Genomic DNA, 15235 nt, shown 5'->3' with positions numbered 1-15235 from the left:
AGACTAGCACATACAAAACTTGCTGTTCCCATACAGGCGAGAGAGCCTTCAGTACAAAAGGCATGAGTAGGCTGCACATTCAGACTCTTAACTCTAGTGAAAGGTTTGCCCAGCAGACTAGTAGTATGCACTATATGCCAAGGGTCTATGTCTGCAGACTAATGAGAAAGCTGCAATGAGGATTGCTGTAAGAAGAAACAGTACAGACTTTTGAAAAGTTGCCTTTTACTGGCTTTCATTGGTAAGATGCCAAAAGGACCACAAAAAACTTCAGAATTTTGCTTTATTGCGCAAACTTTAAAAAAAGAATTGTTGACACTTATGAAACACCTCTAAGTTTGCCAAACTGTCAAGAGGATATAATTGCAAAATTACTGTATAGGATTACAGTATGTCATTTCTGGACATTTATGTATTTTACAAAATACCAGTTTGCCTGTGAAAAGCACCTAAAAGATCTGTGACACTATGGGGTGTTGCAAGAAAATATGTGCGATCAATTGCAAATATTCTGTTGCAATTTTACAACTGATAGATCAATGTTTGCTGTAGCAAATCGGATTAAACTTCTTGTTTCAAGCAGATTAGCAATCAATCACTAATTTGCAATTAACTGCAAGACATAGGGACCAAAAATAGACTTGCAATTGACCGCAAGTTTCTTGCAACACCCCATAAGACATTGCCAATATGACTTGACAGCACATAGAAACATTATATGCAGACTTTGGAGGTATTTAGGGCCCCGTCTTACAAAGAATTAAAATTGATCCAATCAATCTCAACTGTATGGAAATCTATCTATACCATAATTTTTTTCGACAGGAAATTAGCTCAATCTCCTTTTAAACAAAGAGAATCACACTGAACCTTCAAGAGAATTATTAAATGAATGAATATACATCATATCTGGAATATATTTGAAATAAATTGCAATTTAGATAATGATGTTGCTGGCCGTCCATAGCTGTGGTTGATCGGATCAATCACAACTCTTTCTAAGCCAGAGCCTTGCTCTTGCATCTAACTAAAGGGAATGTCTCGGTAATATTATACAACCTAAATGTGTATGTGACCAATATACAGCATCACCTTTATTATCATTATCATAACCTCACTAACTGTTGCCAATTTGATAATGATCTTAAAATATATCTCTTCTAAAGTCGTCAGTGTAAAATGAGAAACAAACACTAATAATTGCAATTCATTGACATCTTTTTGATGTTATGTACTAGACATACACAAATACCTCAGCAGTGTTGAAAAATTGCTTTGAAACCTCACAAAACGTTGCAAATTGAATGATTAAAAAAAAAAAAAGAATCTACCTTTCCTGAAAATTATTGGCGCAACATGAGACACATCAGCACCAATGTTAATTGTGATCGATTGTCATTACTATGATGTTAAGTATCAGTGCACAAATATTCACACAAACAAGAAAAAAATATATTTTCATGACTGCCTTGGGAACAAGATAACACTTTACATTTCTTTTGAAAACAGATTAAGTATTACAAATAACTGATGATATACATGTACAGTGCGTCCCAGAAAAGGGAAACCAGGATTCCCATGTATTTTCTTTAAAGGCAAATGAATTATGATGTTTCATTTACATCATACAGTTAAACAATTTCTCTATAGTTTTAAACTTAATGTGAGATGAACACTCGAAGGATTAATGAGCAACACTGTAGAAAATACTGGGTAAAATTTTAACCAGCACTAGAGTATATGTGTCCAACCAATTTGGGCAGTTTTTTACCCAATGCGGGAAGCATATTGTCCAGCAAGGTATAAAAATAAGGAGCAATTACTTTAGAATGGGCAAAATTTTCATCACATTGGATAAATAAAATACCACAAAGAAATGCCCAATGTTGGTTGGACAAGTAATTACCATCATGGAGCATTTTTACCCAGTATTTTTTAGAGTGAAGATGAGGTTGAAATTTTAATGCCAAAATGCAGACTGTTGAACAAGAAAAATTGGACAAGATTGGTTTGTGGTATGACGACCGTGCTTATTCGATGATTGGCTCATAAGCATTTCTTTTGAATTCTTTGTAAAATTTCTCTCACTGATCCCTGAAATGAGAGTGGATTTGGATCCACATGAGTTTCTGCGCAAATCGTTTCTGATATGCCTGTAATCTGCCGTGCATGAACAATTTGCTTAGCTGTTGGTCTCAAATTAAAGATGAGATTCCCCTCTTAGCATAAGCATCAAATTTATTGTGAGAAACATATTCAATAATTGTGAAATCTATCTCTGAAAACAGATTTCCTTTTTTGTGGGATGCACTGTACAGCAAGATATTTAGATCAGTACATATATGTATGCACAATGTTGTAGCTGGTAATCATTTTGTATATTGGCTCAAAATGCCTGTTTGGCATGGAAGATGGGTTATATTTCACACTTATGAAAAATAAGACATAAATCAAAGCAAAAGGAAAATGCAAAGCACATTAATAGCAAATGCCTTAGCAGTGGTGAACACATAGGCCCGTATTCTGAAGTCAGGTTTAACTTAGACCATGGTCTAACTCTGTGCTAAAATTATGGGAAGCCACAAGTGTCAAAATTTTTATTAAGTTGTATGTTTCTTATGTTTACCTTGTTCTTTCCTGATTCATTGATGGTGCAGACAATAATCTATTTACACTTCCTAAACAATTATGAATGATTTGAGAGCTAAATGAGGTGAAATATTATGTCTCTACTGTTAGTGATTTATGTAACAATTGGCTATCCATACTTAAACCACAACTTTAAACCTGAGTTTAAGTTAAACCCGACTTCAGAATACGGGCCATATAATTCATAATTAAATGCAATTGTCCAATCATATGGATATCAAAGTAGCTAAGATATAAATGGCAAGAAATACTCATTCCTCCCCAAAGTGAATAATTATCAATATATATACACTGTATACATTAATAAATACATTGCATTCTGAATATCAATTTTAATTGTCCAAAGTGGCTACAAAAGGAACATAAAGATAAAGCAAAATGAAAATGAAAATGAAAATTCAAGAGAAGCAAAGAAATGTGAGTTTACAATCCCTTCCCCACAGTACGGTGTAAGGATTGGGCCCGTTTTAGTACATTGCTGGTCTGTGCAGATTCATCAAAGGTGCTGATGAGGGGGAAATGCGCTGAGAGGTCGCACATGCCGTGATATGGATAGTTATTATTTTAATAAGATACTCTGTTCACTACACTGATTGTCTTTAAACCCTGGTTGGTGTTTCATAAGTGACACAACATTTGCTCCTTGCTCTGAGCTTAATTTCGTCTAAAGGCGACCGCACACCTTACGATTGGTCTGCGACCCGATTTTGGAATAAAACGTAGTAGAATTTGATGCTAATATTGAGACATGGAATATCATACTGTGTAATGTTATAAATCATCGTACGAATAACTATGTTCAAATCTGTGAATATGCTATCATCCTTCTTAGAATAAAAGCAAATTTAATATCTAGTCGTAATGACGTCATAGCAGTCCTACGATTGGCTACGATTTGAAACTAATTTGGCCTTTACTCCAAAATAAAGGCCTGCAACCTTTCAAAATGGTTATATTAGCATTCTTTCAATTAATTTTAACCTCAAATAAAATGATATGATCCATTCACATTTTCAGAAAATGAGCAAAATGCGATTTGTTCCAAAAATTGTCTTTGAACCCCATCCACACCATAATTTTTGTCTACAGGAAATTTGCACAATCTCCTTAGTAAACAAAGAGAATCGCAATGAATCTTCAAGAGAATGGTGAATGTATGAATATACATCATAGCTAGAAAATATTTTGAACAAACATGCATAATACATGTTGATGTTGCTGGCCGGCCATAGTTGTGATTGATCGGATCAATCGCGACTCTTTGTAAGACGGGGCCCAGTATTTTACTTCAAACATCTAGCTTATTTTACAATTCAAATTGTATGAATTAACTGTATGATGATCAACTGCATTACTATTAAGTCCAATTCGTGAGAAAAAAATTGCACGTGTCTAATAGAAAAATGGAAATAAAACACCAAGAAATTGCAACATGTTGAGAAAAAAAATACCACTGCTCATTTCTTGATAATCTGTGTGGCAGTTGTAAAAACCTCCAAAAACAATAACAAATATGAAAATCGTATGACAAATACACAAACATGTTATAGGTTTGTTGGTGCTGTAGATCTTTGTGTATGTAAACATGCATTTAATGACATCACAGTTTCATGTATGCGACTGCAGTGTTTTAGGAAGAATTATACTTCTTTGATCTTTGGTTCATAACAATAATAATGCTAATACATCTAATAATACTTGGTGCTCAAGGCGCTGATATATTACCCCGGCTAAGCTAGGCTATTGATTCCGGTGTGTACATCTTTTTGAGGAATTACATGTACTTCCTGCTGGCAATACCCATTTCCCTCAGATGGGTAGATAGCAGCACAATGAGGATCAATTACTTGAAGGAAATTACACCATGGCTGGGATTTGACTGGGGCCACGGAAGCAGGGGGGGGGGGGAGCTGAAGCCCCCCCCCCCTCACTTCCCCACTTTAAAAAAAAACCATGTACAAAAACGTAAAAATGCCCATACAGAATGATTGTGATCTTTTGCATGGTCAGCCCCCCACTTTGAATTGATAACTGTTTTGTGGCCCCTGATTTGAACCCACTGCCCTCTGTTGGTCTGGAGACCAATCCACTGGCCCCCCATTGAGCCACAAATGCCACATGCCTCTACTAATACTGTACATCCAAATCTATCAAAAAGTGGTTCCTTGATAATTGCTCAGACAACATTTTCTCCGGCGACAGTTGCTCTAATGGAAAATCTGCAAGTTAAGCCAAACATAAAATCCAACCTCCATATCTAAATAAACCCTAATCATTATCTTGACATTTTTCTGAACCAAAATATCTAATACAATCCTAACTCTAACCCTAAAGTATGCCCTCTGTGATATCAAGACCGGAGAAAATGTCGCTGGAGCAATTGCCGTCTCACAAAAAATGCACCCACGTGAAACAATATTCTTTGTCTAGTGATGACTGTAATGATGCATTTCATGATCATGTTGATGGCAATGATGTTGACTGTTGACAATGGGTGATTTCAAGTCCGGTGTTGGTGTTAGAATTTGGATTGCTTCCCCTAGCTCCAAAATCTATTCTGAGTTTGTAAAGCTTATCCAGATCACATTATTGACATCTCAACAACTAGTGAGTGACTTTTCAGGACCATCTTCATTTTATGTTTGGTGTTATATTCAGGTAACACCAACACCAAAAGGTCAACACTGAACTTGAAATCACCCAATGCTGATTGTGATAATGATGGCCATGAAAATGGTGCTAGTGATATCAAAGATAGCGATGGCAACATTGAAGAGATGTTAACATGAATTCCATTGAATAGCACTAAAATCATTTGCAAGCTCGGAGTCAATTGGTTTTTGAAGGAAAATATTATGCTGTCTATAGCATATATCAATGAAAAAACCCTGCATTTAATCAAAAAAGGGCAAATTAAAGTTACACATTTAGAAAATATATATTTAAAAACAATATTTTGATGAATCCATTCACGCATAAAACAGAAACATTAGAATATCATATATATTGTGAGTGTACAACACAAAACAGTTTTTGCGGTGGGTTGAATTTAAGCGTCAAACAGGATATCAAAAGCAAGTACATGTAAATTATATTTACATCATTACACCACATCACACAGGTCTGACAAAAGTGAACAGAAAAACATGGGGCAGATTTCTATAATTGATTGCACTGTTTTTCATAATCAATCATAAACAAATCAGGCCAATAATCAATCAGTATGCTTTGTCAAAAAGCTTCAGTATGTCCGTCTTTAAGGCTATTTTATGATATGTAAAGATCCCTGGGGTCCTATCTAACAGAGAGTTAGAGTTGAGCCAGGTGAGGGTAATGATATATTCATGGCAACACACAACATTAAACAACAATAACAAAAAATATCACAAGTAGATACTGATTACATAGTTGTCATCTTAATTATAAAACCGATGACTATCAATAAATATTCTATTTCACTTTAGCGTACTTTACATTTGCAATACTCGATGATTATCCTAATATATTTATTTCAGCTCATAGCTTTTTACAACAAATGAGAATGCTTGAAGTAATTAAGGTATATTCTAATGACTCTAAGTCATACATTGTACTTACATGTATATCTTTGTGGAACGCCCGCTGCAGCCAAACGTAAAATCATGGATTCACTCTTCAATGCAGTCATGGAAAACATGGTTTATTTTCATTTGGTCTAATGTCAATTCGTCCAATTGCCAACTTGTCTACTATCATTTGGCCTACCATCAGTTCATCATATTTCCACACATTGCCATTTCTTCTAATAACCAGTTGGTCCAATAGCCATTTAGTCCACGTACCATTTGCTTCAGTAGCGGACCGTGACCCGGAGGAGACATTGGAGGGGCACTGAATTGTTTGTGAACAATGCTGTGCTCCCCCAATGCTTTGTCTCCTCCGGGCCACGGTCTGCCCCTGATTTGCTTTAATTAGATTAAGTAATGAAAAAGAAAATGGATGTTACACCAACTGGTTATGAGGCAAAATGGTCATAGACAAACTGTTGATTAGACAAAGTGGTCATTGGACCAAATGGTTGTTAGACGAAATGTTGGACAGAATGGTATTACACTAAATGAAGGTAGACCATGTGGTGAGTGAATGAGTTGGCAGTACACAAATTCGCAATTTACCGAAAACACGAAGGGCTGCCCGAGTTAAATCTACACGTCGTGCCCAAAGAAGATTAATAAGAAGTTTCAGAATGTGTGGACAAGTACAGCGTTCCAGTATACCGATTGTTAGTGTTGGAGTAGTCATGTTGCTTAGAGACAAAAATTGCACTCGATGTGAACACGAATATGGACTGTAATAATGTAGTTTTTATCTAGAGCATTTCAGACCGGTAAGGTCTCTCAGAGTGAATGAACGGAAACTATATCCCAGTCTAATCATTTGTGTTGGCAAAGTCAAGTAGGACATGTTTATCATACATAGGACCTGTTAGATTGCACTTGACGTGAAACGGCCACAGAAGTCGGCTTGCAATGACATCACGCACATGATAGAATCGCGACATTCACATTCTCAATTTAATAAATGAATGATGGAGAGAATGCAGCTCATGCGGAATGCCTTGAGATGACGTCACTACGAAGCAGTCCACTGTTTCATTTTGCAATCTAATACTCCCTAATGCCAGCACACTAAAGAGGTTCTCATGGAGAACTAAGTATAAATAAACCCTGGGGGTGTTTCACAAAGATATAAAGGTGACTTAAGTCACACTTCAATTCCAAGTTGCGTACGGTACAGAAGACATCACCACATTGGTCAGATCATGTGCATGGGATGTGTACGACCGCGCATCTATCAATCAGATTGCGTGTTACATATCGCGCGTGCGTCAGCATTGAAGTGCGACTCTAAGACCTGCTTAAATCTTTGTGAAACACCCCACAGATCTAAAACACAAAATTTCAAACTGCTGGATCAAATTTTAATTTCCCTTTATCGAGTCCACCTAAAAGGGATTCTATATTAAACATTTTTAACATAATACTATCGTGAGATGTTGTGTTGCCAGCTTCAAATAAAACAGCAAAATTTTGCGATTTTAGACCCGTGATTGGATTTCTCATCTCGAAGTACGTGAGGTCCGAATAGCCAGAGAAATTTGAAAATACGTTCCATGCGGGGCTCCACGTCTTGCATCCATCTTTGCTGAGGCGTATCGAGAGGCGCTCGCGAAACTTGGGCGACGCGGGGTTAGAGAAGAGGACCCACGTGCCGGAGTCTGTGACGTAGGGGCGGGGCGCTGGAAATCCTATCATACTGGCCTGTATAAAGAGAAGAATGATTTAAAGGGATGAATCAACTTTATAAAAAGGAGAAAAATATGTTTCTGGTGGCATAGACATTCATTGTTTTTTCGTAGACATTTTCTCACCTATTTATAACCATGTTGTAGCCCTTTTGAAAAATGAATAGAATTGAGAAAACAGCAAATTTCGACCATCTTGATTTCTCTTTAGTAATAAAATATCTTCAAAGTGTAGTAATGTAATTAAAATGTACCTCAAGTTTTTATATGAAATAGAAATCATAACTGTCTTAAAATGTGACAAAGCCAGGGGGGTGTTTCACAAAGATTTAACTATAATTTGTTGCAAATAAATGCTGACGCGTACATTGTATGCAACGCTCAATGTCATTGATTAATATGCAGTAGTGCAAAAATCATAGCCATTTTTTAGCAGTTTTTCAAAAACACTATAAAAACAGCTACAAATATGGAGACAAAAGGGCTGCAAAATGGCTACATAACAGCAAGCTACTCACTGTGTTTTAAAAAATGATTATATCTTTTCAACATGTACACTATATATAGATTTCATTACTTGCTCGATTACATACATGTACATCAAGATTTTAATCTATTGACCTAATATAAGGTACATGTAGTTAACAACAACAGTTTATCATCATCATCCAATTTAAGAGCAGAGTGCCTCAGGCAACCAATTATAGTGTTAAAACCATACACTGCATCTGCCCAACATGAACAAAAACATTTCTGTATTTCAAAAGCTGAAAATCAGTATTTTGGTGAAGAAATCAGCATTTTTCAAAAAAATCCCATATAGAAACACATAAAAAGTGAAACTTAAATAGAAATCAGTATTTTGTATGAAACCATAACTATTCTTCTCATTCTTCAATAAGAAATACAGAAAATCAGAACTACTTGGTAGCTCTGATACACTCAGGCCGTGTTTATAGGCATTTTAACCCCAAAATGGAAGAAAAAAACAACTTAAAAATGCAGCTACACGTACCTGGCAACCACCAGCCTTTGCAGGAATGACAAAATTTTCATCAGTTAACCTATAACCTGGTTCTACCAGCTCTCTGGCTAGACGCCCCGCCCCAAAGGTCTCGCCCCCATTCTCGCTGATGGCAACGACCCGCGTCAGATCAGCGTGAAGGGTTCGGCCATTTATACAAACATGGCCCTTATCAACCTCTACAGCCTGTGGATGAATGAAAGACAAAAAAAAATTATTAAAAGACATAAACAAAGGAAAGATGGTCTATAAAATATTGAAGAATTTTAAGAAAAAACTTTAATAACCTTATCAATCATTGCTTTTGATTTGGCATCACTAAAAAGTAAGCAAGGTCCGTGTGGAGCGTTGTGGCCCAGTGGATTAGTCTCCTAGCTTTGAAACAGAGGGTGGTGGGTTCAAATCCCAGCCATGGCGTAATTTCCTTCAGCAAGAAATTTATCCACATTGTGCTGCACTCAACACAGGTGAGGTGAATGGGTATCCGGCAGGATTAATTCCTTGAATGCATGGGTGCTGACAGGCGGCTCGAGCTAAAGCCGGGGTAATAACTAGAGATGCTCGGCGGGTCGCGCCGCCGAGCACATGTACATGAATCCCCCGAACCCACCGCGTCATCCGTCATTGCGATATATAGAGCTCACACAGAAATTTGACAAATAAATACAATTGTCATGGCGACAATGACCCTGCCCACATTTTGCCTGTGGGTACCAAATTTGATGACAATAATATGATGCAACAGCGTGACTCTGCAGAACCTAAAGTATTGTCCAGTATCACCTGTTGGGGAATACAATTATAGAGCAATCTGGATATATTTTGCAAACCTAACCCTAAGACCCCCAACCAAAAATGATAGGCATCTTCGATTCACCTTCCAATATTGCTTCTGTGTGCCAACTATTTTGACAAACTGGAAAAAAAGCAGAAGTTACAGGTTTTTCCAAATTTTCCACAAATATATGGTTACCATGGCAACCATATTTCCACCCACCCCAAAATCACTAGGCGGCTTTGCTTTACCATAATGGACCTTCATGCCACATTTGATGATGATCAGAGAAGAAATGCAGCCAGTAGAGCACTCACCAGGAAATCTCTATTTCCGCAAATACTCTTGTTACCATGGCAACGGTGTCTCCGCCCACACCAAAATCAATAGGCGGCTTGGCTTTACCATAATGGACCTTCATGCTACATTCGAAGATGATCGTTAAGAAATGCAGCTGGTAGAGCGCTCACAAGGACATCTCTGCTATTTCCACAAAAAATCTTGTTACCATGCCAACGATGTCTCCGGCCACACCAAAATCGATATGCGGCTTCGCTATACCATACTCGACCTTCATGCCAAATTTGAAGTTGATCGGAGAAGAAATGCAGCTGATAGAGCGCTCACAAGGAAATCTCTGCGGCGGCGGGACGAGGCCAAATCCATAGTATCCTCCGAACTCTGTTCGGGGGATACAATAATAATAACATCGCGCCTCGGAATAGAACATTTCGAGATAGATGGTGCTATATAAATGCCTATTATTATTATAAAAGCTGGGTCTCTGTACACAAAATAAGAAATTGTTTTTTTCCACTGGCAAGCTATTAACAATATACAAAAGAACTTTTTACTATGATACTAGCAATATAATTATAAATGAAAGGAGGTAACTTACTGCTGCAAGGTAGAGCATTTTAGTCGATTTGACAGTCCCGTAGGCTCAATACACCAACCTAGAAATGTTCTTTCCGATGAAGTTTTTTTCTTGATTCGTGTTCCTATGGGGTCCTAGAACAAATTCAGCTTGGTTGCCCAAAGTTGCCGTTTGGGCAATTCTGCTAATTTGCATAAATCCAAAATGGCCGCCAGATGCCATCTTAAAAACTTAACTTTTGAACCCCTTGCCCTAAAATGATGAGTAATGACTCTTTTTAGGGGTTTAGGAGTGTGTAGAATTCCTTTCTATAATCATTTTTGCAATATAACGTCATCTTCAGGTCAAATCCAAGATGGCCGCCAGATGCCATCTTGAAAATTGACTTTTGATCCCCTTTCCCCAGAATGACGAGTAATACCTCTGTTTAGGGGTTTTGGGGTGTGTAGAATCTCTTTCTGCTATCTATTTTGCAATATACGGTCATCTTCAGGTCAAATCCAAGATGACCGCCAGATGATACCACGATGATACCATTTTGAAAAATTTCCTTCTGAACCCTTTGTCCAAGAATCATGAATAATACCTCTTTTCGTGAGTTATTTAATATGTTGATTCCATTTCTGTTGATAATTTTGCAATATAGGATCATTCAGATAAAGAAAAAAAGATGGCCGGTAAACGCCATATTGAAAAAAAAACTACCCCCGAGACTATTGAACCTTAACGAAGTACTCTCCCAAAAATCGTACACGCTGTCCTGAAGAGATTTACTTTTATGTGTAGGAGCTCATGTAAGGGTATTTCAGTAAGAATGATTCAATTCTTTTAATTTCTCAATTTTTAGTGGTTAAGTAGGGTCTCAGATGGTCAGATGGTTGATATATTTCGTCATTAACCGCTCACCTTCGAATTAAACAATTCAAGGTTTGGGCTATGACCTATTTCGGGAGTGCTCATAATTTTTTTTATGTCCAGCCATATTTTTCTAGTGAAAGGACTTCAAAGTATTATTTTTTAACTAAAAAGTGAGTTCTCCGTATTTTTCAGAAAATTTGTTAACTTATAATACCTTCCTTTATAATTATCATTTCGTCCTGACAAAAGCCTTTGACTTGGTCAGCACGAGTGCACTTTTTAGCCTCCTGTAGAAGATAGGCTCCCCAAGACTGATCCATGGTCATATCATTCCATGTGAACAGTTTGCTACAATGCTGGAACATCTGGTAGCTTCCCTCAGTTCCTGTGAGCAGTGGCGTGAAGCAATTAGGCTGGGCCTGGCCCTGACACTCAGGATCTTCTTCTCAATGCTTCCCGAGTATGCACTTGGCGAATGACCAGAATGCATCTACATATCCGTACCAGAGCAGATGGGAAAGTCTTCAACATCGATCGACCGGCTACGTACCAAAACAATGGTCAGGATGGTTCTCATTCGTGAGATGTCGCCCCTGCCTTTCATAAAGAAGCTGGAGTAGGCCTACAAGACCTAGTCATACAGCCGCCTGTTTTTTGCATGTACATGATGTAAGGATTTGGATGACCCTGTAAGACAGAAAACCTGATCGACTCAAGACACTGACTGTCCTCCAGATATCTCTATCAACAGCACGCACTCGTTTGGTTGTGGTGGACTCCTCACCTACCTTGCATTGACTATCTGTCTCTAATTCCCTTTCACTGGACAAGAACATAAGCACCAGGATAGGAAACTCTGTCACAGCCATGGCCAAGCCCCTAAACGGAAATAAGTCATGGGGGAAAACGTACGCCGATCAAGAAAAGCGACTAAACACCTTCCATGTCAGATGCCTCGGACGTATACTACACATTAAATGGCAGGACAGAGTGAAAATATAAGGCCCTTCAGCGTACGTGCATGCTGGCATCCCCAGCTTATTTTTGCTCCTTAGGTGACTCATGTTCGCCGGATGAAACTTTGGCAAATCCTAGAAGGGATTCGCCAATGTAAGGTGAGCTGTGTGATTAGTCCCCAGATAGATCACCTCCGTTATAAACACACTTGTAAACGTGACATAAAACTTGCCGGCATAAACACTAACACTTGTGAAGATGTAGATGATAGACGCCATCTATATGGAGAGCTACTAAGTACAGGGGTCAAGACGTCAGAAAATAATCGGAATGCTACATTGGCAGCTAGGCCAAAGACCAAGAAGGAAGGCTAGGGCAGCATCTCTATCTGAACCTGTCTCAGCGCCATCCTCCTTCATCTGTACAAAATTTGCTTTAGAGACTGCCACTCTAGAGCGGAGCTCTACAGCCACTCTCGAAGATGATAGCGCGCTACACCATCGTCTTTTGAGACGTACTGATGCCTACCTATCATTGGACACTTTGATTTATGAAAAATATGGGAAAACACTTTCAAATTCAAATAAGACTTTAAAGCCTCGAGTACAAACGTACGGATGGACATTTAAAGAAATACAAATACAAAATTGATCATAGCCGAAACCTAAAGAGTATCTCTTTTAGGTGAGAAGTAAATGTCGAACGTCTGACATTTCAGATCTGACTTCCCCTTGAACTAAAACTTGAGAATTAATAAAAGAAATTAGTATTCTTACTGAGACCCCCTTACATAAGCTCTTACACTGTAAGCCTCGGAAAGTAATTTTTCAAGATGGCGCTTGGTGGCCATCTTGGATTTGATCTGAAGATTATCCTTTATAGCAAAATTACATCAGAAATTTAATCAACATACCAAATGACTCACGAATAAAGTTATTATTCATGATTCTGGGGCAAAGGGTTCACAAGTTAATATTTCAAGATGGCGTCATCTGGCGGCCATCTTGGATTTGACCTGAAGATGACCGTATATTGCAAAATAGATAGCAGAAAGAGATTCTACACACCCAAAACCCCTAAACAGAGGTATTACTCGTCATTCTGGGGCAAGGGGATCAAAAGTCAATTTTTCAAGATGGCATCTGGCGGCCATCTTGGATTTGACCTGAAGATGACGTTATATTACAAAAATAATAGAAATGGATTCTACACATTCCTAAACCCCTAAAAAGAGTCATTACTCATCATTTTAGGGCAAGGGGTTCAAAAGTTAAGTTTTTAAGATGGCATCTGGCGGCCATTTTGGATTTATGCAAATTAGCAAAATTGCCCAAACGGCAACTTTGGGCAACCAAGCTGAATTTGTTCTAGGACCCCATAGGAACACGAATCAAGAAAAAAACTTCATCGGAAAGAACATTTCTAGGTTCGGAAAATGTCAAATCGACTATTTATACCTCAGTCTAAATTGTTCTAACATTTTTTATTGGTAATAGCTACATAATAGTGGATTGAATAAAAATGAACAAAATGGCTGTTCCTTCCTTCCTTCCATCCATCTAACCACCGATCCATCCAGTTATCTCTCCAAATCTTTAATACTCACTGTTGCTTCATTTCCGTGAATTGGTCTCCAGAATGGGTCCACCCCAAACGGTATTCTCCCGCCAAGGAACCAGGTCTCACCATTGTCATCACTGGCGATCACATTAGCATAATTGGTGGTGTTATCAAAATTATCAAGATAATCTGAAAAGTAATATTGATAGATTTACAATGTGCTATATCCACTATGCAGAGTGCCCAATGTGCAATCAAACCACTTTTATTCAGGGCCCCGTCTTACAAAAAGTTACGATTGATCCAATCAACTTCAACTACATGGAAATCCATAATATATGATTTTCTTCAGGAAATGTGCACAAACAAAAGAGGAGCATACTGCATTGTCAAGACAGCAATGAACTTATGAATTTACATCATATCTAGAAAGTATTTTGAACGTTTATTTTAGATGTTGATGTCCCTGGATTTCCATTGTTGTGGTTGATTGGAACCTAGTAACTCAGTGTAAGACGGGGTCAAGATATCATTTTTAGCTTTTATCTTTAGTTTTTATTTTTCTTCAGAATTTTCTCACACGTTGATTCAAGCCTCTTTCAATGTACCTCATGTACCTCATAGTCAAATCAATCTTTGTCAGAATACTTCAAACAGCACTGGCGACATCCCTTCATTGAAAAGTAAATATAAACTTGAAATAATATTCTCATGGTATGAAGGTGAAATATGTTTGCATTATATAAATATTACCCAAGAGTATTGTATATCAACCACCGAGACAACCGTGATGTGTTAGTATATTCTATTGTAATAAGCCAGTTCGTAATTCCACTCTGCGCATGATCAGAGGAAGGTCATTTGTACTAAAGTGACATGGTGGTTTAATATTCACTGAGATAAGCACCAACTTTGATGTCTTGATTATTCAACTTTTGAGTTGTGTTTTTCATTTACAGGAATTGTGACCAGCCAGCCCAAACCAGGGGTCGTGTGGTCCAGTGGTTACAGCATTGGACTCACAATCGCAAGGTTGTGAGTCCAAATCCTCACTCTGCCATTGTCTCCACTTTGATAAAAAGGCCCGAGAGTCATATCTGTTGTCTTTAAGGTCAGCCACTATGACTGATTAACCTAGACATAAAAATGTTTCCTAGGTACATGTAATTGGCTATACACCAGCTTGGCGTTTACCAGCAAAAAAATGCTGTCCTGCAGAGTTCCTACGGAGTTACCATAAACAGAAACAGA

General features: G+C 37.9%; 1 protein-coding gene across 1 annotated transcript in view; it reads right to left on the bottom strand.

Moving 5' to 3' along the window:
* Positions 1-5492: 5492 nt before the first annotated feature.
* Positions 5493-15235, bottom strand: part of LOC129283258 (sialidase-4-like) — a 32107-nt gene continuing 22364 nt past the window's right edge. The window contains exons 8-10 of the mRNA XM_064113658.1: positions 14031-14173; positions 8949-9143; positions 5493-7949 (exon numbers count right to left, since the gene is read on the bottom strand). Coding sequence (XP_063969728.1) covers positions 7590-7949; positions 8949-9143; positions 14031-14173 — 698 coding nt within the window. The 3' untranslated portion in view covers positions 5493-7589. The remainder of the gene's footprint in view (positions 7950-8948; positions 9144-14030; positions 14174-15235) is intronic.

The sequence above is a fragment of the Lytechinus pictus genome, chromosome 19, assembly GCF_037042905.1.
Source record: "Lytechinus pictus isolate F3 Inbred chromosome 19, Lp3.0, whole genome shotgun sequence".
In the NCBI taxonomy this organism is placed as follows: Eukaryota; Metazoa; Echinodermata; class Echinoidea; order Temnopleuroida; family Toxopneustidae; genus Lytechinus; species Lytechinus pictus.
Note: the sequence above shows the minus strand (reverse complement) of the source record. Positions and strands in the feature narration are given on the sequence as shown.